At 46.0% G+C, this 25291-nt stretch overlaps 1 protein-coding gene across 7 annotated transcripts in view; it reads left to right on the forward strand.

The window, feature by feature from the left end:
* LOC112226854 (zinc finger protein 521) overlaps positions 1–25291 on the forward strand; it is a 150764-nt gene that overhangs the window by 112084 nt on the left and 13389 nt on the right. For 5 of the 7 annotated variants that reach the window (XR_006080222.1, XR_006080223.1, XR_006080218.1 and 2 more), the window contains 3 exons: positions 9326–9457; positions 13381–14033; positions 18867–18982. Coding sequence is in view for 1 of the 7 variants with exons in the window: in XM_024391465.2 (XP_024247233.1) it covers positions 9326–9457; positions 18867–18982 (248 nt within the window). In the remaining 6 variants the exon portion in view is untranslated. The remainder of the gene's footprint in view (positions 1–9325; positions 9458–13380; positions 14034–18866; positions 18983–25291) is intronic. The other 2 variants (XR_006080221.1, XM_024391465.2) reach the window with 2 other exon arrangements.

Here is a 25291-nt window from a genome sequence, read left to right on the forward strand (position 1 = left end):
ATGCTTCAGAGAATCGACAGAGGAGGAGGAAAAATAGACAGAGATGGGATGGGGTTGGAGGGATGGAACATTTTGACAGCTAGACTAGCAGGCCTCTGGGAAATCCTACTCTGATGCCTGACTGGAGAGAGAGAAAAAACGAGGCAGGCTCTGGTTTAATAATGTTTATTAATGTGTTGAACCTCCACGTACGGAGCAATGCTATGGTGAACTGGTGCTATTCTTGGGGCGATGAAATCTAGTAGGCACCCTTTTATTTGTTGGATTAGTGAATCATTTTCTTGTGTGTCCTTTTCCATCCTTTCATTTGATGTCGATGGGTTCAGATAATGGAAACTATGGCAACAGAAGCCAGGTGCAGTCAGTGTCTAGAGGAGAGCAGAGGCACACAAGCTGAGCCGTGTCCCAGATGATGCACATTTGAATTTTAACATATATTGACTCAATTCCTGGTATCTGTTTGTTTATCATATATTCAATCTTTATGTAGATGAGTGAGAATATAAATCATGCGTGGAGCGCTTTCCTTCAATGGCTTGGCACGTTTGTGTGTGTGTGTCTCTGTGTTTGCTTTTATGGGTGTGTGTGTGTGTGTGTGTGTGTGTGTGTGTGTGTGTGTGTGTGTGTGTGTGTGTGTGTGTGTGTGTGTGTGTGTGTGTGTGTGTGTGGGTGCATGAGTGTGTCTGTGTGACCTTATGGGTATGTGAGTGTGCGTCTGTGTGTTATTTCCACTCCGAGAGAGTGTGTGTGCGTGTCCACTATATTAGACAGGGGGCGTCGACGGGGGTCCCCCAGCGTGTGTGTGCCTGGGCTCTGTTCAGAGCTCTCGGCGCCAGCAGGGTGCGCCATTCCAATTTACCCATCAGCCACGAAGGGAGGGGGTAAGAGCACGGGGCATCGCTGTCAGAGATTTCACATTGGAGGGAGGAGATTACCAGTCAGGGGACCCCTGTGAGGAGGTGATGAGGGAGGGAGGCTGCAGGGGCATAGCATGGGGGACAGAGGCCTGGGGGAGGGGGAGGAGGGGTGAGACTCGTCTCAGCGCCACCCTGGAGTCAGCAGGCTTTTTGGGAGGGGGAGAAGGGGTAGGAGGAAGGGGGGGATGAGGGAGCCAGTGGGCTTTCTTTTTTTATGGGGTGGTTGGGGAGCGTAGAGAGAGTAGCTGCCATGCCAAGCAGCACATCTGCCTGACACCATGCACCAGGCACAGTGATGACACAGTGGATGCTAGTCAGGGACTGTCCATCCTCATCCACATCTCTGGATGTTGAGGTGTTGGCTTGATTCTGGTGCTGTGGTGGATGTCGTGTTTCTCTTTCACCCCAAAATGTGTGACTTAACTGTTTTCCTCTCGCTCTCTTTCTGTCTCTCTCTCCCTCTCTCCCATATCTCTCCCTCTTTCGTTCTCAATTGCACTTGGCCTTGTAGGCTATTAGATCATATTTAAACTCTCAGACTGAGTCCACTGTCGGTTCTATATTTGAGTGTCCGCCAACCAACCCAGCCATTCTGTAGCAGTTCAGCCCCAGAGGCTCCGCGGTCTGTCGGGGAGACGGACGTTCCAAACAGCATAACTCCCTCTCTCTTTACACTCTCTCTGCTCCCATTACTTAATTATATCCAGGTGTTTTCCTCTCTTAGGTTCTTTCTCTTGATGGAATGAAAAATGTAACCGTGAATACATAAGGCAAGATCGAAGGGGAGAGGAAAGAAGGAGGAAGTAGCTGAATATGCTGTGTGAAGCAAATTATGGCCCCGTGTAGATTCATCAGTCCTCCCGGCTGGATTAAGGGAGGGCCTTTCTAATGAAGTTCGCCCCGTCAAAATGAAGGGACTAATTCTGATTTAGCTGAGGTAATGAACTTCCCCACTCCTAGTGAGAACAGCACCGTGGGGCTAGAGAGAGAAAGACAGGACAGGGGAGAGAATAGACTAGACTAGGGACAGATTAGGTAGCGAGAGAGTATGTCTCTCACAGAGCAAGAAAAAAAAATGATTATGCAAAACGTCTGTCTAGTATTTGCTGAGATGTATTAAATTTCCAGCGCAGGCGCCTGTGTTATATAAAATGATGCTAATGTCTGGCGGACCCGCTGCGAACGGTGGCTTGCTGGTCCCGAGCATGCGTGGCTGGCCGCTACATGGAGCGTGCTCAGTGGGACTCGCTTTTTCTATTACGGAAAACCTCTAGACACCTGATGATGAATTCTCTCTCACCAAATGTTCCCCTCTCTTTTTTGTGTGGAAAATATGAGCGTTTTTCTAAATGACTTTGGAGAGCCCGGCGTGGGGCTCGGTGCTCTGTGGTCTGTGCCAAGCGCAGGGGTAGAGGGGGGTGTGGGGAGGGGGTGTAGAGGAGGGAGGAGGGGATGGGGGGTGGTCCCTCTGCAGCAGGCTAAGGGGGTCAATTAAGGAGAGCACTGATAATTATAACCCGGCAGAAACGCAGGGGCTGGCTAATTGTACAGTGCTCCATGCCGCGAGCCCAGCCAAGGGGCCTCTCTCCATTTCGCCAGCCCCTCTCACCAGTCCTCTCTCCTCTCCCGTTCCTTTGTGTGGATGGGCCGCATATGACCCCATAGAGCCACACGGCCCTCAGCTTGCACAGCGCTGCTGCCACAATGAGGCGAGGAAAGAAAGGCTCTTGCATGTGTGTCGTAGTTAACTTTGTACAATCAGGTCACTCACTCTTTTCATGGGTAGAAAGAGAGATTCTTGTTAGATTCATCCCCCTCTCCCCCTCTCCCCTCCCTCTCCCTCCCCTCCCCCCTCTCCCCCCCCCTCTCCCTCCCTCTCCCCCTCTCCCCCTCCCCCCCCCCTCCCCCTCCCCCTCTCCCTCCCTCCCCCTCTCCCCCCCTCTCCCTCCCTCTCCCTCCCTCTCCCCCTCTCCCTCCCTCCCCCCTCTCCCTCCCTCTCCCCCTCTCCCTCCCTCTTTTCTCTCTTCAGAGTCCGAGTCTTGTGATGTTGTAACGCAGGGCTATAGTCCATTTGACCTATATGTTCTCCTAAAAAGAAAAAGGCCCAGCAGTTTAGAATAGGGCCTGGATTAAGTAAAAGAGAGCAGTTGACTGCAGAATGGTGTTTGTGCGGCTGCAGGGGGTCTAGTGCTCCACTGCCATCCATCTCAGCAGCTAGCCTGCACTGTTTGTCCCCAACAGACCTCCATACCCAGCCTCAAGCTGCAGTGCCTACACATAATTCGTTAACAAGTCTTCTGCTCTGCTCTCCCTTTTGTTGTGGTGTTTTTTTTTTTGTGGGTTTGCTGCAGCCTCAATGACCTACCAACTATTCATTTGTCCAAGTTATGACATGTGTCTTTCTTGCGTTAGGAATGATGGCGAAACTGTAAGCTGTTTAGCAACAAAGTAGATTGTATAGCCCCTAAGTAGCGTGCAAACTCCAGCTCTTTTTCTCTGATGTAAGTACAGACTAACCTCCAGCAGCATCCTGCACTTCAGCTGAATACTGATTAGCTAGAGAGAAAATGCCACATGTCTCATGTCTTCTGACGATTGATTGATTATAGCATGTCTTTGTATGCATTGTAGCAGTCTGTGCATAACCTGTGCATTACCCGTTACCAGGCTACACCTATGCTACCGTGTCCTCAGACGTTATGCATTTTTATCTCCACACCAAACCCCTGTCAGGTTGGCAAGTCAGTATGTGCCTGGACCCAGCCACCACGACCGCCAGTGGGAGGGTTCGAGGCATTTAATGTAGGTGGTGGAGATCGAGAGGAAGTGGAGACTAGCTGTGCTCTGTTTAGCACCTACAACCTGCCGTGCGTTCAGGTTCAGATTCAGCCTGCATCCGACCCAGAGGCCTGACACTCTCCCAGAGGCCTGACACTCTCCCAGAGGCTGTTTCCCAAATGGCACCCTATTCCCTTTATAGTGCACTACTTTTAACCAGAGCGATATGGGCCCTGGTTTAAAAGTAGGGCACTATAAAGAGAATAGAGGTGCCATTTGGGACACAGGCTTGTATCCCCCTTGAAGCCCACCCCCACCCCAATCTCCCCCACTGACATGTGACACCCGACAATCTCACCCCTTGGTTCGGTTCCCTCTGGAGGGTTGGAACAAACGTCACACAGAAATGGCATGAACTTGGGAACCTGACATGGGGTCTGTTTGTCTGCCTGTCTGTGACACCTTGTTCTTCTTGAATCTTCCAGATTCCATTATTCTCTCTTTTGTCATGAGTGGGTACTCTTCTCCGCTACACATCTCTCCTATATTATTCTTGTTTCCCTCATATATCTGGTATAAAGGTCATTTTATCAGTCCTAACGAGGTAATTGGCTAGCATTTGACCATATTAGGTCATCGTTATCATCATACTTGTATAGTAATGAGGGTGATTTCCAGGATTAGATAGCTTTCCTATAGGGTTTATTCTATAATGTTGTACATAATTGCATGTCCTCCTCTTTAAACTGAGAAGGCAGGAGATAGACATTAGTTATGTTCGCCTCCAGGCGCCAGTTCTCCAATCAGCCTAGGTCCAGTGGGAGCCTGGTCCCTGTGCGGTAGCTAGCTCCCACCTACCAGCTACATCCACATCCCCGCCCCCTTCCTCTTCTCAACGCTCTAATGGGCCTTGTAGTATCTCTTAAATGAACCCGAGTTCCACGTGAGAAGTGGTTCTATATCTCCAGAGAACACACACACACACACACACACACCACCGCACAGAGAGGCGGCGTTGATTTGTATTCACCCATAATTCCCTGGGCCTTAATCACTCTGATTTTCCCCCCATTATATGTTAATATATAGTTCCCGTGGAGAGGTAGAGCCAAGTAAACCCACCTACTGTTTACAGGCCCTGAGATGTCTACTCTACCATGCTACAGTACCATACACAACCATATAGCTTTTCTCTATATACTAGTATGTCCTCTCAAAACCCAAATGAGATCATTCTCTTGCCTTCTGTCAATTTCTAAAAGTATAACAGTCACAAGTATCATTTCTGAGTTTGTAGATGAAAGCTGTTGGAACGGAGGATATGTGACTGAGTCTTACAGAAACAGCCGTGGCCCAGTCTGGATTTTGTGGCCTACTGTGTCCTGTATAGTGGAACAAGCTTCCTCCTTTCAGGACAGCGAGTTCCTGCCCATCTTTCACAAATGTCTGAACCCTATCTCAATCAATCCCAACGATTATGATATGTTATTGTCTCACTTAGCTTTCTTAAGATGAATGCACTAATTGTAAGTCGCTCTGGATAAGAGCGTCTGCTGAATGACTCAAATGGAAATGGTAATGTCATTTTATGCCTGGCAATTTCCTCAGTTGTATTCTATTTGTTCTCTGTGACCTATAGTACATTATACAACGGGTGGGTCTAATCCTGGATGCTGATTGGTTAAAACTGGGTTCCAGCCAGTGTCAATTCCACAAGTTACCACCGGCTAAATCTATGATGTTAAAATGCCTATTTACTCTGTTCCATCAGACTGAGCAATCCACTGTCTCATCAGCCCATCCAGGTAATTTATATACTAGATCTACACTGTAAAAGCATGAAGACATTATCTCCCATTTCTTTTTGGTTTTCAACAGCGGAGATTTGTATAAACCTTATCGTCTGTCTCTCCGACATTTGCAACATTGTCTTAATATCACAAGGAGCTGTGAAATAAATATGTTTGAACTTTAAGGAAACATTCTGTTAAAGTCATGAAATACTGAGAAATAATGTTTTTTGTCAAGTTCCTTAAATCTACTGAGAAGTTAAGCAACTGTCCTGCACCATTCCCAGAATGATGTGGGAAGGTTGTCAGCAAAATAACCTTAGGGCAACCACGATCACACCAAGCTCAAATAAACATATGGTTCTCAGAGGGTTACAGTATGTACAAAAAAAGTGATCAAATTAAGATCCTATATCTGTACTCTACATACTCATACAGTGTACACAAAGCTGTACTATCATTCATGTATAAGTGGTGTAAGCAACACAACTTGGACAGCCAGACAAGACAGCAAGAAAACAAACCCCAGTGTCCCAAACAACCAAAACAACCTTCAACAGAACATGAACTTCAGCCTGGTTGCTATAGACACAAGAAGAAGAAATAGTATTCCACCTCCGTCTCCCTCCTTCCACATGGGAGAGATATTAGGCGTTTGTGTTTTAAGGAGCTGTGGAATACATAAACCATGAGCCTTAGGAGTGCCACCAGGCCCTGTGGATATGCAGATAGGCTTGCTTTGCTCGTGTCAGGGACGCTTAGAGGAGCAGGAACAGAGCAGCTCTCATCTAAAGGATTTCTCTTATGAGTGCAGGGGGACAGGGTGGTGGCAGTGGAGGGAGGGACACTCAGGAGGAGGGAGGAGGGAGGGAGGGAGGGAGGGAGGGGAGGGAGGGAGGGAGGGAGGGAGGGAGGGAGGGAGGGAGGGAGGGCTGCCAGTCCCCAGTGGCTCTGTGACTATATCCAGAGTCTGCTCCTGTCGGTGCAGAGTGGGCTGGGATGGGGGCTCTTGAATGCTCTGTGCTGATTTGACAGCCCTGGGGGAGGCCAGGGGAGCGACAGGAAGTGACCTCACACCGACGAGGGAGCTATAGGGGAGCGCTGGCTGACTTCCTCCCCTGACTCTCACTAAGGAACAGACTGCCAGTGTGATCCAACCCCTGCTCCACTGTTGCATACAGACCCGTCCCCTAATACACAGCAACATTACAGGGACTGTCAGTGCGGAACAGACGTGTACACTCCACACTTGTCCTGTGTTCTTTTACACACACACTCACTCTTCACATACACACACACAAATACACACATGCACTCTTACACACTTACACGAAAATACACATACACACATGCACACATACACACAGTAGTGAATACTTCTCATACTAACAAGCAAACACATGTCTTAGATTCACACATACACACCCACTCACACTCACCCACACAAGCACGCATGCACCCAAGGTCAGACAGTTGGGCAAGTGCAGAGTTATCTGCATAATGAGGCAGGCCAGGTCTCTGAAGGGACAGGAATGTGCTCCAGGGTTAAACCATGGCTGCACCTATAGGCACAGGCATGGAGCACTCTGAATACACACACATACTCACACACTCACACACTCACAGCCACGTTGAATGGGGATCAAAGTGGACCCAACTCCAACTCGTTCGCTATCTTAAACAGGTGCACAAATGATTCACACACACATACACACACACACACACACACATACACATACACACAAACAAATACACACACACACACATACACACACAGCGTGTCTTTCAAAAGGGAGGGCAAGATCACAAGCGACATGATCATCTCCTCTGATAGTTATTTGTACCTATCCATCCATACTGTAAGCCACTGAGCCAGACACACACTGTAAGCCAATGGCTCTTCCAGACTATACCAGCTTTAAATGTTTGTTTTGAGGCCTTGGTAGAATTTCCTCATCTGCTTTACAGGGCCAGATGGTTGGGTTATAAGGAGAAGACGGCAGGCCTAGAGGAGCCTGTGGTGACATACTGCACAAACAGACTCTGTATGTAATACATGAGTAGACTCACCATGTTGCCCTTTTTTCTAGAAAAGCCCAGGTCTTTGGGTTGTATTTTTCACTCTATACTCTAGTTCAATCTTGAGGTATAGAATAGGCTAGTCACCAAAACAGATGAACAACTGTATTTCTTTGTTACTGTAACACCCTTATGAAGTGACTCCACCCCACTTGTAAAGGTGTAAACCAATTTAATTGAACCTGATATTGTAATTTGTTTATTTATGTTATGTGGTAAAGCTTGTTGTAATCGACTGCAGGTTTCAGAAATTAGTAGATTGTTATAATTTTGCCAAATGTTGTTAGTGGAGTGAACCAGCCCATGTTGTTTAATGTGTGCATTGAGCAGCGAAACAACAATTGACCATAAAAGTACAAATGGGAAAGTCACTGGCAGTGTGTGGGATGGGGTTTTAAAACACGGTTATCTAGGTGGATCTGGGTTCAATCTGTTCCCGTTCATCGCAGGCCATTGTTGTTTAGCTGAGCGGCATTGCCAGATCTGTGAGTCAGGTTGCCAGATTTGCCCAAGGCCCATCCGGTAACACTCCGCTCTGATCCTCCAGGGCCTGGTATAGCCACAGCTGGTGGATTGTGTGTTTGCACGTCTGGCACCCTGGGCCCATGTTGTGTGCATTGGGCTGTAGAGACTGAAGGATGAGCCCCAGCCCTGGTTGGGCCCCCAGAGACCCTCCTCCCCATATCCCCCACCCCCCTCTAGTTGGCCCCATGCCTGGACCCATACTTCACGGGACAGGGGAACTTTGACAGAGCACAGGCCCAACCCCATGGAGAGTGCACAAGGTTTTTATTGACGTGCAGTTCAGGAGATGGGCAGCTCCGCTCCAATTGGCTCTGTCAAAGTCTGAGTCAGCGGATCGTTGTGCAGCAAATGAGCGGTAGGGCAGGTTCAGCGTCTGAACCAACGCCAGTTATTTCAGCTATCAACTGCCTTGTCGGTCCAAGGTAATCTAACGTCTGTAGGAAGACGTGCCACACATTCTAATGTGATGGGGGAATGGAGACACACGCCATTGTCATGGGCAATATCTAACTTTATGTATTAGTTATGACAAATATAGGAGATTTTTATTTGAGGAGAGATGGAGTCAAATTGAAGTGGACAAAAATGGATTTTAACAGATTTTAATTTTACTCATCCACAGTAATCAGAATAATATCGTCGCTGGTTATGTAGTGGGTTGCCATGGTGATAATGAAGGGATGTAAAGGTTGATATGGTGACATCTCTATAATGACCACTTATCGAATCCAATTGAATGCTACTCGTATTGTTTATTTTTATATTTAGATTAGGAAATAAGTCTGTTTCCACGCTTGGCTATTCTTACATTTGTCACTTAATCTGTACATTAGCCTATATGCTTCTTTGTGTATTGCACTTTCCCTTATCAACCTAGCACTGCACTACACATTCATTTGCCCACACCAAGTCGCCCAGAAATTAATTTGTGTGTAAGCCAATCAAAAAGAGCCAAGCTTGCCATGTTCAAAGTGCAAGACCTCGCCTGTGCAATTAGGCCCCCCACTGGCCGTCCAATTTATGCCTGATGGGTCTAGATCACACATTATATTGCTTCTCGTACGAGCCGTGAAAGTCACAGGCAGGAGCCTTTGACACAAATGTGTTGGAGCTAAATGAAATGGGGAAGGAGGAGAGAAGAAAAGGAATAGACTGGATCCCTCTTTGCTGTTGGTGCTCGGATTATTCACTTCTGACTGTCTTATTTGGGGTGTTTTCTTCTTTCTTTCTCCATAGAAGAGGGTCTGAACCATGAGTGTAAGCTCTGCAGTCAGTCGTTCGACTCGCCAGCCAAACTCCAATGCCACCTGATCGAGCACAGCTTCGAGGGCATGGGCGGCACCTTCAAGTGTCCAGTCTGCTTCACAGGTGAGTGTGTGTTTGTGTGTGTGTGTGTGTGTGTGTGTGTGTGTGTGTGTGTGTGTGTGTGTGTGTGTGTGTGTGTGTGTGTGTGTGTGTGTGTACGTGCGCATGTGCATGTATGCAAAGCCATGTTTCCATAAAGCTCATTATTTGTCTGAAATGGCAAATGGTTTTCTAAAGGAGTGGGGAAAGGTCAGAGAGGCAGGTCAGCCAAAGCTGAGAGCAGTTTACTGCAGGCCCCTTTTTATTTACTCAAATTGCCTCCAGACTGACACCTACAGACTGTCATGAGCAGAAACAGAGAGAGAGAGAGAGAGAGTGTGTGAAGTGAAGGAGGGAGAATGAAGTGCTAATTGTGGATGTCGGTGGTGCTGATAGCTGTAATGATCTCATCTGTCTGTGTGCGAGGAGGTGGAAGGACCATGCAGGACTCCCCCGGAGAGGATAACGCCCTCCTTTAGTATCAACAGGGTTAACTATCTCTATAATGAAATCTGCAAAGTCGTTAACTTGTCTTCCAGCTCCTCACCACTCTTTCTCCCCCCTCTCTCAGCTCTATAGCTGTACCATTTCTCCCCCCCTCTATCAGCTCTATAGCTGTACTCTTTCTACCCTTCTATCAGCTCTATAGTTGTACTCTTTCTCCCCCTCTCTCAGCTCTATAGCTGTACCATTTCTCCCCCTCTCTCAGCTCTATAGTTGTACTCTTTCTCCCCTCTCTCAGCTCTATAGTTGTACTCTTTCTCCCCTTCTATCAGCTCTATAGCTGTACTCTTTCTCCCCCCTCTCAGCTCTATAGCTGTACTCTTTCTCCCCTTCTATCAGCTCTATAGCTGTACTCTTTCTCCCCCCTCTCAGCTCTATAGTTGTACTCTTTCTCCCCCTCTCTCAGCTCTATAGCTGTACTCTTTCTCCCCTTCTATCAGCTCTATAGCTGTACTCTTTCTCCCCTTCTATCAGCTCTATAGCTGTACTCTTTCTCCCCTTCTATCAGCTCTATAGCTGTACTCTTTCTCCCCCCTCTCAGCTCTATAGCTGTACTCTTTCTCCCCCCTCTCAGCTCTATAGCTGTACTCTTTCTCCCCTTCTATCAGCTCTATAGCTGTACTCTTTCTCCCCTTCTATCAGCTCTATAGTTGTACTCTTTCTCCCCCTCTATCAGCTCTATAGCTGTACTCTTTCTCCCCTTCTATCAGCTCTATAGCTGTACTCTTTCTCCCCCTCTCAGCTCTATAGCTGTACTCTTTCTCCCCCTCTCAGCTCTATAGCTGTACTCTTTCTCCCCTTCTATCAGCTCTATAGCTGTTCTCTTTCTCCCCCTCTATCAGCTCTATAGCTGTACTCTTTCTCCCCTCTATCAGCTCTTTAGCTGTACTCTTTCTCCCCTTCTATCAGCTCTATAGCTGTACTCTTTCTCCCCTTCTATCAGCTCTATAGTTGTACTCTTTCTCCCCCTCTATCAGCTCTATAGCTGTACTCTTTCTCCCCTTCTATCAGCTCTATAGCTGTACTCTTTCTCCCCCCTCAGCTCTATAGCTGTACTCTTTCTCCCCCCTCTCAGCTCTATAGCTGTACTCTTTCTCCCCTTCTATCAGCTCTATAGCTGTACTCTTTCTCCCCTTCTATCAGCTCTATAGTTGTACTCTTTCTCCCCCTCTCAGCTCTTAGCTGTACTCTTTCTCCCCCTCTCAGCTCTATAGCTGTACTCTTTCTCCCCTTCTATCAGCTCTATAGCTGTTCTCTTTCTCCCCTCTATCAGCTCTATAGCTGTACTCTTTCTCCCCTCTATCAGCTCTTTAGCTGTACTCTTTCTCCCCTTCTATCAGCTCTATAGCTGTACTCTTTCTCCCCTTCTATCAGCTCTATAGCTGTACTCTTTCTCCCCTTCTATCAGCTCTATAGCTGTACTCTTTCTCCCCCTCTATCAGCTCTATAGCTGTACTCTTTCTCCCCCCTCTCAGCTCTATAGCTGTACTCTTTCTCCCCTTCTATCAGCTCTATAGCTGTTCTCTTTCTCCCCCTCTATCAGCTCTATAGCTGTACTCTTTCTCCCCCTCTATCAGCTCTTTAGCTGTACTCTTTCTTTTCACTATTTTCCATTCCTCAGCTTTTTACTCACTTTACTCATTTTTAGCTTTGTGTTATCCTAATTGTTTCATGACTTATTCCATCATGTAATGTTTTGGAAGTCTCATCGTTTTACTGGTTTCCTCTTTTCCCTCCTCCTCTCTGCTTCGTTCGGCCTCCAGCTCTTCTCTTTTCCTATCGTCCAGCAGATCCTCACTCGGGGTTCTTTCCCTCTCTTTTCCTCAGTCTTCTCCACCCCTCCTCTCATCCCCCTCTTCCCTCATTGCTGGTTGGCCTTATCTCTCTTTTAGCAGGAGCTTATTGATATTTCCCTCTCCCCCTCCTCCTTCCTCCCCCCACCAGGGTCGTTCCGTTTAATATACAGAGCATGCTTTCTTCATATGAGCCTTTCTTCACCTGTAGCTTTGACAGACAGGTCGCCCCATCTCCCTCTGCGTCCATATCGATCCCGATGGCGGGTGCAGGAGAGGAAGGAAAGCAGAGAGAGAGAGAGAGAGAGAGAGTGAGAGCACCCTCAGGACAGTGGTGGTAGAGCAGACACACAGAGGTGGGGAACGGGGATAGATGGAGGATGGAAGTGGTGGACCATGGGGAGTATAGAGGGAGAGACTGAAAGGCCTGCTTCTGTCGAGGGAGGGAGGGAGGGAGGGAGGAAGCACACTGGGTTTCTCAGGCAGTCTCTGGATATGGAGAAATGGGTTGGAGGCGGTTTGTCTGTGAGACCCAGTCTGTCCTTGAAAACATTTATCCCACTTAAAAGTCTGTCTCTAAATGATCTATTTCCAGTCTACCCGGTGAGCCATGTCTATGTGGGAGGGTCCAAGTGACTGTCAGTTGTTCCTCTGAGTTAATTACACTGTAGTCTGGTGGCGGTAGAGAGCGGACCGAACGGACAGGCCATACAGGAGCTGGAAGAAAAACATAGATAGAAAGGAAGGGGAAGAAAACTTTGGGGAAAGCTACAGTGCAGCTCTGCAAATTGCAAGTTGTGAATGTAAGATGAAAGGATGAAGGGAGAGAAGAGAAGGAGAAGAGAGCTGGGGAACGGGAGGAGAGGAGAGGGGTCCATAAGCCCCTGGATGATGAGAGACAGCGAGAGAGAGTGAGGCTGACTCTCCCAGGAAAGCTTTGACAGGTTTCAGAAGTGGGGGAGCCTGCAGCTAGAAGTGTCTGCTCTGCCTGCACCCTTAGGAGTGGCTGCGAGGGGCTACCAGGGAAAATGTGATTGGGAATATTATGAGGGTTAAGACAAAGAAAACAGAAGAAAGTGTTCAGGATGAATGTGTTTCCCCCCCTTATGTCACAGCAGGAAACTGAAAGTCACAAAACTCCAGGATGTTCTTTGTCTTTTTCTGACAATAGCAAGTTTATGACAAATAGGTCTATTAATTAGCTGGTCCTCCATGAACTTGCCAGTCTCTTCCGTAACGATTTTAGAATGAGGTTTTTCCAAATAAAATACATATTAAAAAGCATCACAAAATGAAGTTAATTACCAACAATAAAATAACATCAGTCACAGAGCACTCACTCCTGTTGCGGCAAATTTAAATCTATATTATCATGAACTCCTGGATGTGAAATTAAAAGAGTAGTAAATAGAACCAATAAATACATGTATTTTTTAAAGAAAAAAGCAGGATCAACTTTTCCCCTATACAAAGAGCTTAGCATTGGTGTTGTATGTGTAGAGAGGGAGAGAGAGATAGCCTGCAGAGAGCATCATCCACCCTGCCAAAATAAAGATGAGCTGGGGCCTGTGCCGGGGCCTGTAGTAAAGGAGACGTCTGCCATGGCGGAGGCCCTTGAGATCTAATCAGAGTGCTTAATATCCCCCACAGCCAGGAGACCTTGGCCCCTCCGCCCCGCCGCCCAGCCCAGACTGGCCCCAGCCCTGCTCAGCCTCATTCACTCAGTCGGCCTCCACTCACACAGCCAGAAAAGACCACAAAGTTGTATTCCTCGTATTCGCGCACTCTCTCTCTCTCTCTCTCTCTCTCTCTCTCTCTCTCTCTTTCTCTCGACAGACACTCTGCCTGCAATGCTTTCATCTTTCATTGTACACTTATGCATGATGCCGGTGAATGAATGCTGAGTTATGCATTGATGCCCTAGCTGTGCCATGCTGATGCAACTTGTGTCTCGTTCAGGGCGGCTGGAAAACATGTGGTGAGGCGGCATTTGCCACATCACTTTTCAATCAGTTGTGGAAGCGCCATACCACTTTTGATTTAGTTTAATCAAATATATTGAGTGTTAAAAGAGGGCAAAGTGCTGTTTTTTAGACCGATTTGCCTCATGAGATGTCAACTTGTGCCCATTTTCTCTGTCATTCACATCGAAGTGTTGCTGCAGGCTTTCTGTGTGTGTTTGACCAATCAGATTCACGGAAATTGCAGGTCGCGTGGGCGGGGCACAACACACAACGCTCTCCACTTTCCTGCGGTATTTATTTAGCATGATAACACATCACTCCCGACAGACAAACTCTCACGTAAGTGTAGCAGCCATTACACTTAAACATTATCGATCTTGCATGCCATATTGCATGGAAACAATAGTATTTTTCAGTCTAATCAACTGTAGGCTACTAACAACAGCAGCTGCATAGGCGGGTTGGTTGTGCGTAATTATGCTGCAAAACAGATAGGGTTGGCTTAGATTATTGACAACATGTAAACTATATTTTTCTCCAATGTTTATTGATAACATAAATACATTTGCAAAATGAGCACTTGTTGTCTCTCGAATACGTAATTGCAGTTGCCATATTAGCATTGACATGAAATCAAAAACACCTCAGAACAAACTTTAGCTGACTAGGCTACCTAGACGTTTTCTATCCAACTGGAAATGAATCAATAAACACAATAGCTGACAGACTGTGAGTTCCCGTTTTATCAAGCCTACAGTTGCATAGGGCAGGAGGAGTACACCGTGCAAACCTGCAAAAAGCTAACTCAGCCCTGTGAGTTTTATTGTCCAATCATGTTGCTTTCTCTATGTCTGTGTATAGGAAACCTCCCTAGGCCTCCTTTAAAAATATAATTCATATTAACAAGTACATGGTTGCTGCAGCTCGACAGGGTTTTCATCCTTCCCAAGGCCAGGAGTTTTTCCAGGAGTTTTTTTAAAACCATGTCACCTGATTAGAAAAACTCTGGTCCCATCATACCCCATATTCAACCTTTTTACAACAGATGAATCATGTCATACCATATGAGGTCCGGGGTTTTACCTGGTTCACCTCATTTTTTTCCCAGTATTACTTTAGTGCCTTGTTGCAGACAGGATGCATGTTTTAGAGTATTTATTTTCTGTACAGGCTTCCTTTTCACTCTGTCAATTATGTTAGTATTGTGGCATAACCACAATGTTGTTGATCCATCCTCAGTTTTCTCCTATCACAGCATTAAACTCTGTAACTGTTTTAAAGTCACAATTGGCCTCATAGTGAACTCCCTGAGCGTTTTCCTTCCTCTCAGGCAACTGAGTTAGGAAGGACGCCTGTATCTTTGTAGTGACTGGGTGTATTGATACACCATCCAAGGTGTAATTAATAACTTTACCATGCTCAAAAGGGATATTCAATGTCTGCGATTAAGTGTTTTACCCATCTACCAATAGGTGCCCTTCTTTGCGAGGCATTGGAAAACCTCCCTGGTCTTTGTGGTTGAATCTGTGTTTGAAATTCACTGAGAGACTGAGAGACCTTACAATTATCTGTATGTGTGGGGTACAGAGATGAGGTAGTCATTCAAAAATACTGTTAAACACTATTATTGCACACACAGTGACTCCGTGCAACTTATAATGTTACTTGTTTAAGAACATATTTACTCCTGAACTTATTTGGGCTTGCCATAACAAAGAGGTTGAATACTTATTGACTCAAGACATTTCAACTTTCCATTTTGTATTGATTTGTAAAAGTTTCAAAGTACTTTATTCCGCTTTGACATTATGGCTATTGTGTGTAGGTGACAGAAAAATCACAATTTAATACGTTTTAAATTCAGGCTGTGAACTGAATCCCCAAAAAAACATTTCCACTGCATTTCAGCCCTGCCGCAAAAGGACCAGCTGACATCATATCAGTGATTCTCTCGTTAACACAGGTGTGAGTGTTGACGAGGACAAGGCTGGAGATCACTCTGTCATGCTGATTGAGTTTGAATACCTCACTGGAAGCTTCAAAAGGAGGGTGGTGCTTGGAATCATTGTTCATCCTCTGTCAACCATGGTTACCTGCAAGGAAACATGTGCCGTCATCATTGCTTTGCACAAAAAGGGCTTCACAGGCAAGGATATTGCTGCCAGTAAGATTGCACCTAAATCAACCATTTATTGGATCATCAAGAACTTCAAGGAGAGCGGTTGAATTGTTGTGAAGAAGGCTTCAGGGCGCCCAAGAAAGTCCAGCAAGCGCCAGTCTCCTAAAGTTAATTCAGCTGCGGGATCGGGGCACCACCAGTATAGAGCTTGCTCAGGAATGGCAGCAGGCAGGTGTGAGTGCATCTGCACCCACAGTGAGGCGAAGACTTTTGGAGGATGGCCTGGTGTCAAGAAGGGCAGCAAAGAAGCCAATTCTCTCTAGGAAAAGCATCAGGGACAGACTGATATTCTGCAAAATGTACAGGGATTGGACTGCCTGAGGACTGGGGTAAAGTCATTTTCTCTGATGAATCCCCTGGTGACGAACAATACCTTTTCCAGCATGATGGAGCACTTTGCCACTAAGTGGCTCGGGGAACAAAACATCGATATTCACATCGTTATTGTGAAGTTGAAATGTCTAGGAGCAACAACGGCTCAGCCGCGAAGTGGTAGACCACACAACTCACAGAATGAGACCGCCGAGTGCTGAAGCGCGTAGCGTGTAAAAAATAAAAAAATGTCCTCGGTTGCAACACTCACTACTGAATTCCAAACTGCCTCTGGAAGCACGTCAGCACAAAACTGTTCATCGGGAGCATCATAAAATGGGTTTCCATGGCCGAGCAGCCACACACAGGCCTAAGATCACCATGCACAATGCCAAGCGTCAACTGGAGTGGTGTAAAGCTCACCGCCATTGGACTCTGGAGTAGTGAAAATGTGTTCTCTGGAGTGATTAATCGCGCTTCACCATCTGGCAGTCCGATGGACCAATCTGGGTTTGGCGGGTGCCAGGAGAATGCTACCTGCCCAAATGCATAGTGCCAACTGTAAAGTTTGGTGGGGAAGGAATAATGGTCTCGGGCTGATTTTTATCATTCGGGTTATACCACTTAGTTCCAGTGAAGGGAAATCTTAATGCTACAGCATACAATGACATTCTAGATGATTATGTGCTTCAAACTTTGTGGCAGCAATTTAGGGAAAGCCCTTTCCTGTTTCAGCATGGCAATGCCCCGGTGCACAAAGTGAGGTCCATGCAGAAATTGTTTGTCGAGATCGGTGTGGAAGAACTTGACTGGCATGCACAGCGCCCTGACCTCAACTCCATCCAACACCTTTGGGATGAATTGGAACACCAACTGCGAGCCAGGCCTAATCGCCCGACATCAGTGCCGACCTCACTAATACTCTTGTGGCTGAACGGAAGCAATTCCCCACAGCAATGTTCCCACATCTAGTGGAAAGCCTTCGAGGAAGAGTGGAGGCTGTTATAGCAGCAGAGGGGGGACCAACTCCATATGAATGCCCACGATTTGGGAATGAGATGTTCGACGAGCAGATGTCCACATGGTGTATGTCTGCATGCCTACTTTCTTTTTCCTAAAATCTGTGAAAAACACAAACAAAGCCGCAATCATTGCAGCCTCTAAGCACGAAGCGGTTATATATTTCCAGCTTTGGATGGCCTTGTGTTGTACTTAACCTTGGGATGAAACAAAGCTGTTGCGAATAGAACATCCAGCTCGAACACTCTGATCATTTATTTTCAGAAGTGGGCTATAACCCATAATCACAGCCATGGCGTTGTTTGTTCATTAGTGTGAGTACGTTCATTTCTGTGTTCAACACTGTGTTTAGTTTAGTCGTGTTCCCACGGACAGCTGTCACTGCGATATTAGTAGTCTGTGAGTGTCTGTCACTCTGGATGCGAAACGCTAGCTGCAGATATAAACTTTTATTTCTCAGGTCAGAAGCGTACGTGGCGGCCATCTGGGCGGCCGTCTGCCGTAGCTAAGTGAACCTCGGGCATATACAGCTCAATAATTAATATCGGCTCTCCCGGCTGATTTTGGGACATGTTGATGTTGCCGAGCACCCCGTGCGCTGCAGTAGAGCTCCCGTCAGAGGCGATAGAGCTGCAGAAACCCCAAAGTGCTCTCAGATAGACACCTCCCCTTTAGCGGCTGCTTTTCACTCCCCCTCCCTGCGGCCCTCAGCCCAGGCGGCGCATTCATTAATACAAAAGTTATTTTGCCCCTTTAAGAAATTCAAATGAAGCCCAGCCCCACATGGTCACTTTTCGGGAGCGTCCAGACCTCAGAGAGTAGACAGAGGTAACATGCGTCCTTATCGCACAGACTTCTGGGATAACAAATGGCATGTTTGAAGTGCTCTTCGGTGAACACAGAGAGAGAGAGAATTACACGCACACCAAGAGAGAGACGTACACACACACGCACGTCTCCCTAGTATACTGTACCAACGTGGACTATCTATGGCTTAATTAAAGCCCAAATGCATAGTATACATTTATATTTTGTAAGTGTGCGTGTGTGTGTTTATATCATAGCGACTGTAGTCTGAGTCTGCATAAATAAATAGTGCCTCTGCATGAATATTTATATTGTCAATATCATTAGCGATGTAGCGTGATGGAGGCCATGTTTTGCACTTGAAGCCATGCCAATTTCTTCTGTGGTTGTTTATTTTCTGGCTTGTTGTCCCAACAAGTAGTTCTAAATAAAGATCCTCATTATTCTCGTAACATTATGCGCTCATTCACTGTACCATCGTAGGACGGCCGGGTATGACCACTGTTAAAACCCCAATTATGTGTCAGAATACAAAGTTGCCTTTTTTTTGTCTTAATTACTGACCTCATAATCATGTATTTTTATTGTCAGTACAACACATTCATTTGCCCGTATTTAGCATCTGTTGTCGTTGCCCTTAACCAATATATGTTGGCTTTATAGCAATGACTTTCTCCTCTTTGTTTCTATGTTTCTTATTTAGCCTATGTCATTGTGGATTATTTTGCATTTACCCTTATATTCTGATAGCTCCGTTTATTCCATTAGCAAAATGTCTGATATTTTACTCAAAGAAAATACTCACTTCCTTTCTCCCCCTCTCTCCTCTCTTCTCTCTCTCTTTCTCACTCTAGTATTTGTCCAGGCCAGTAAGCTCCAGCAGCACATCTTCTCAGCCCATGGCCAGGAGGATAAGATATACGACTGCTCCCAGTGCCCACAGAAGTTCTTCTTCCAGACAGAGCTACAGGTGAGCCCAAACACAGGCCACGTAACGGTCACCACCACCATCAAGCATACACATAAACCTATACACACTCATGTGCGTGTACGCATGAGCACGCAAACGCCCACGCCGGCACACACACTTTTCATTTCACCTCCTCTCTGTCCCGGTTGGGATGGGAGACTCAAGACAGAATTACTCCAATTGGTTTCCAAACTCATTTGTGATCAACCGATACACAATGATTTGATTTGCTTATTAGACCTAAAATATCTGGAATTAGAAGGATTAGGGGAATGTGCTTTTTGGGGAGTAATTACTATACTGTATAGAGGCCGAAACACAGTTGAGTCAATAATATGCCTCCATTTCCCAGCCCTGTAATCACAGAGGAGACACTCATGGCTAAATATGATCTGTTTCCGTAGGGATACCATATCTGCCCTTCAACAAAGTTAGAATTTGGACTCTTATGAACTCTCAACGTTGTAGGGATAATCCGTTTTCGAGCAATCTCTTCCCACTGTCCTCAGAGTACTTGAACAAAACTAAAAGGCCTTATTTCATTTCAGTCTTCATCTGTTGTTTTCAACCAGCTCAATCGTCTTTTGGGGAATTGTGCCCTGGCAGGACATGCCGTGTCTTTCCCCGTTTCTTGTACAAATCCCTTGTATCTGAAACATTGTCTGTTGGCGCCTCGTAGTTGAGCACGGAGTCCTTAGAATATACGAATATAGCCATCTGAGTAGAGCAAATTAATTGTCAACACTCATTAAAAAAAAGCACCTTGTGAAACCCACTAGTACCGAACACCAGTCGACTGACCACGAGCCCCAACCACCACAGACACGGTCGGATTAGTGGTGCTAGCTAAGTATTAGCATCTAGCCAGCTGACGTAAGGGTGCATCCTGGGCTTTAGCTTAGCATTGACCAGAGAGGAGATGTTCATATTGAGATTCAGCCAGTCAACACAGAGCCATGTGGTGCCAGGAGGAAGGTGAATGTGATCATTATGTACCAGGTAGTTGAGTCTACAGAACAGAAAGCCATGAATTAAACAAGGATTGAGGCATCACCTTCCAACATACAGGTTGGTCATGGAAGACCAGGTTATTAATAACTTACAAGTCTTGTGTGTTCTAACAAACTCCTAGCTAGCATCGAGTCCTCTCTCTTAACACAACATGGCAAACACAGCGTCTTAGTTATCCAATTTCATCTGTCATTGGAACTAATGTTTTGAGTGTTTTTGCTACTGCCAGGGTTGTTACAAGTACCTGTAAACAATCTCAAATAACCTGGGGATGTTTTTCAAACTTTTTACTCTGACATTTTTTGGGCATGAAGTGATCCTCCAGCTCCCGGAGGTGTTGTTTCGTGCTTATATTGTTTAACACCCTTTGTGAAGAGACGGTGAGCGAACATGAAAGACATATGGCACTTTGTTGTGGAGCAGGGGGTTGTGAAAAGGAGAGCATGGATTGTGCTTAGGGATAAGACGATCATCATATTCTACCTGCACCGTGGCATGCTCTAGAAGCAACCCCCAATGGGTGCATACACACACACACCGAAAGACACATGTGCGCACATACACAAACACACACACAAAACAGAGACGCGCACACACCTACACCTACACACAAAGACGCACACACACACACCTACACGCAAAGGCTTTTCCCACTTAAACACGCATTCATTACGACATTTACATAAATCCACATCATTACAGACACACAAGTTGATTAACACCAAAACCTCTAACTCCCCCTGGGGTTCCTTTTTTAGAAGACAATGAAGAAATGTATTTTCAAAGGAAGGACATCTTTCTTAGTGGAACCTAGAATTTGTGTTGTACAAACGCGGACAGTATTTCCGATTTAAGATACATCTTCTGAGTGTTCTAGAATATAGATGTCTCTTCTCTACTGCATCCGCACTGCCACATACGAGATATAGTCAAGGTTTATGTACTGTGTACAAGTTGTTGTTTGTTGCGGGTTGTTGTTTTTGTGCCGACTATATCACTACTCAAAATGTCTCCCTGACATGGTGAAGTAATTTGTCAATCTCTCTCTAGTGGAGCGACCATCCAGTGGTGAAGAGATAGATGCTGCTCCTCTCTCTGCCTGGAGTTTTGAGTTACTCTCTCCTCCTCCACCCTGACACTCTGGCCCACTCTCTGGCTACCTCGGCTCCTCATCTCTCACAGTAGTCTGAAGAGGTCAGGGGGTTAGTGCAGGCAGAGAGAGAGGAGAGGGAGAGCTGCCTGCCACGGTAGGCAAGTACAGGGAAGCAGCAATGATATTTTATTAATTTGCCGCTGAGATTCTCTGAAACAGACCAAAGGCTGTGACAGGTATTCAGCGCTACCCCCCTCTCCCGCACCGCCTCCCCCCTCTCCCCCGCCATCCACCCATCCTCCCCCATCGCCTCCCCCTGTGAACTCTACCCTGCGAGGGGCGAGCCAATTTTTGCCGGCCTGTCGAGATGGATGATGGGAGAGCATCCGTCTAATCAGCCCTCCCAGGAACCCCCGCCCGGCTGCCTCCCTCGGACCGGACAGATTGACTGACTCCTGGGCCTCGGTGCCCCAGAAACTACAGTCCAGAAGAAACTCTGCTCTCTCTCACTTTCTCTCTCTCTTTCCCTCTTTCTCTCTCTTTCTCTCTCTTTCTCTAGCCAAGCATTGAGACACATAGACCACCACTTTGAGATATTTCATGAGGTGCTGATGGGGAGGGCCAATGGTTCAGTGTTGGTGCTAACAGGGCTAGCTGTGGTGTGTTTTTTCCGCTTTCTTCCTCTCACTCTCTCTCATTTTCTCTCTCTCTCTCTGACCACTCAACCTCCCACTACCCCCTACTGACCACCCTTACGGCCCACCCCCCACACAGTTATAAGAGTAGGAAACACATCCTCTTCTAGCCTCTCCTCTCCTCCAATCTCCTCTACTCTAACACCCTCCCATGCTCAGGTTGTCTGTACCCATTACCTTGGTCGGACAAGCCAGGGGTTTGTGGGTACATAGGAGTAGCCATGCTGAAATACAACGGCAAACTTAAAAATACACTTTTTCCTCCTGTTTCCTTGGCATTAGCTTCAGTGGATGTGTCTCTCTCTGCCTTGTTACATAAGGAACTGAGCCATGGACAATGCTCTGCTTGCTACTCTACTGGATTAATGAGGCAGATCTATTAACTGATGGTGGCAGCAGTGAATTAGCCACAGCTTAAATTGGACATTTCTATGAGTGGAAGTTCATTTGTTGAAAGAAGCACATAAGTCCAGCAGCTCATCATTGGCCTGCTTGTGTTGCGATAGCACCGCAAGTGCACATGCGTGGGATATCTCCTCCCTCTCTATGGCGAAGAACCCTAGTGCTCCTAAGCCTCCAAAGACAAGACAATGATATTCAAGTTACACAACAGTGAAGATTGCATTTTTTTCTGGGATGAGATTCCCCCCGTTCCACTTAGCCGGGACTCTTCTTTATCCTTCCCTTTCATTATCATTCCTTGGAAGTGAGCGGAGTGAGATTGTAAGTCCTGCTCCAGTTGATAGAGGAGGACAGTGAGTGGGGTAATACGAGGACTTCTCTCCCTTTCCTTAGATACCCGCAGGACACGCACCTTAATTGGAGGGTCTTTTAAAAGATTCCTTCAAAGACGACTCCGCTCGGTCCAAAGCTCCAGCTCTTTAATGAGTGCTAGAAGTGACAAGAGCATGTCTGTATCATGTTGTACTTCCTCTCCTCACAAATGAGACTCTCCTTCTTTCTCAGTGTGTGACGGACGTTATTGCCAAACGGTGGCCGATTTTTGTGTTTTAATTAAGGAAATTCATTATTTTTGGGAAAATACCTTCTTTTTTTTATTATGAAAAAATATGATATCTTGAAAATAAAGCAGAATAATCACCATGGGTTCACTGTATTGCTAATGATAGTATTGCATTAGCATATGTAATAGCATAGCATGTGTAATAGCATAGCCCACTCTGGAAACAATATTAGAGTGATTTCTCAACGTCTGCGAGAGCAAAAAAAACTGACAGTCATCAATCTAAATATTATTTAATATTTATTTAATATGTATTATTATTTATTTAAGATTGTCAGTGTTTTTTGGTGGGCTCTCGCAGACTTTGAGAAACCGAAACGAGGCAAAGCATCATTCAGACATTGCGAATTGGGACTACAATTCCCATGAAGATTGATTTTAGAATTTACAATTTGGAATATGTCCCCACCTTTAGTGCACCATATCCCTAACATGTGCCACTCTGAGGCTGATCTACATTTGTTTAGCACTCAGTGGCTTGCCAACACCTAGCTTTCTGAGAATACACTATCTTCATCTGCCAAGTGTGACAGCTTCACATGCGTTTGAACTTTTCTTTGTACCTTTTTAAATGACATGCCGTTCTTCTCTTCATCCGCCCATGTGCTCACAGTGCTGTCACCATTTATAAAAAAAAGTTGAAATAAAAATAAAAGGGCACAACTGTGTGTTTGTGAAGCGCCATCATTAATATTTAAGCTTATTTATAATGATGTACAAACACACTGTACAAACAGTCGTCAGCGCTGTAAAAGGGGAAGTAAACATTGTGAGATGAATGGCGACGACGTAACACAGTCTCGGCATTCTACTTTACTACTGTAGGTGGATCAGAATTAGACAGCATGACAAACCTAATGATCCTAAGAGGATTTTCTCTCTGCAGTGTGTGTGTGTGTGTGTGTGTGTGTGCGTGTGTGTGTGTGCGCTTGTGCGAGAGAGACATTTGTGTGAGTGTGTGTGTGTGTGTGTGTGTGTGTGTGTGTGTGTGTGTGTGTGTGTGTGTGCGAGAGAGACATTTGTGTGAGTGTGTGTGTGTGTGTGTGTGTGTGTGTGTGTGTGTGTGTGTGTGTGTGTGTGTGTGTGTGTGTGTGTGTGTGTGTGTGCGTGTGTGTGTGCGAGAGAGACATTTGTGTGTGTGTGTGTGTGTGTGTGTGTGTGTGTGTGTGTGTGTGTGTGTGACATTGTGTGTGTGTGTGTGTGTGTGTGTGTGTGTGTGTGTGTGTGTGTGTGTGTGTGTGTGTGTGTGCGCGTGTGCGAGAGAGACATTTGTGTGAGTGTGTGTGTGTGTGTGTGTGTGTGTGTGTGTGTGTGTGTGTGTGTGTGTGTGTGTGTGTGCGTGTGTGCGAGAGAGACATTTGTGTGAGTGTGTATGTACAGTATGTTTCTTTGTTTCTTCCTCTCCCATGGTGGGTCTGATGTGTGCATGCAAACACAGTGTCTGGAGGGAGACATGACAAAAACTCCCAGAAGCCTTTGAGGCATTCTTTTCTCTTCTTCTTCCTCCTCCGCTTGCTGTTCTACTGGGAGAAGTTAAATCCAAACAAAGAGAGGGAAGGATGCTCTGTGTTGAAATCCATCACCCAGAGTTGATCTGTTCCCTAACCGTTTCTGTTGTACTTTTTATTTGACTTTCTGCAACTTTGATAAAGCATGTCATTAACACTGGATGAGAAATACATTACAGGTCTAACTTACCTGGTCAAATAGATTCACTTTGTGTCTGATTCTAAACGTGTTTCTACAAATTGCTGTTGAGGCTAGCTGGTCCTCACAGAATCCAATCGCACATTTCCTCATGGATTTATTTTCAAACACTGTATGTACAGTAATTATTAGACACTTCCTTTTCGTAAAGACATGATACATGACACCAATTGTGTGGCTGTTAAAAGCTAATATTCTAACTGTCTCACTCCAAACAAGTGGTTAAACGTGAGACTGCATTTGTTCCTTGTTGGCATCACAGTTTCAACTCTCACCTTGTGAAGTGCTCAATCTAACAGTAGCCTCAAATTCGCTCCTAGAATTCACTCTGTCACTGAAGTAGCTATAGCAGCAAGGGAGACAGAGGAGTAATGAGTGAGATTTGTATGAGTGAGATTTCTGTGCTGTAGCGTCATCACCTACACCAGTCAAACTCCTGTCCCTAAGTGAAGTGGTTAAATGTGAGAGTAATTGTGTTTAGTTTCTGGGACTGACATGTGGAGCTCCATGGAACCCATCTCCCTCCCAGTGACAGGCTTGGATCCCATCCCCTCTACCCCCCTGCCTCAGTCTAATTAGTCTGTGTAGCCCTGGGCTCATGTCCTACCAAGACCCATCCCCCCATCTACTTCCCAAGATGGCTCCCCTAAGAAAGATCCTTAATTGGGTTCTTAAGTCATAGTCTTCATTTTTAGTGGGGAAAGGCATCTGTGTTTTGTAGCTATCACCTCAGAAATCAGTTTGGATTATTCTCTCTCCCTTTCTCTCGCTCACTTGCT

This window comes from Oncorhynchus tshawytscha, linkage group LG28 (assembly GCF_018296145.1).
Source record: "Oncorhynchus tshawytscha isolate Ot180627B linkage group LG28, Otsh_v2.0, whole genome shotgun sequence".
Classification (NCBI taxonomy): Eukaryota; Metazoa; Chordata; class Actinopteri; order Salmoniformes; family Salmonidae; genus Oncorhynchus; species Oncorhynchus tshawytscha.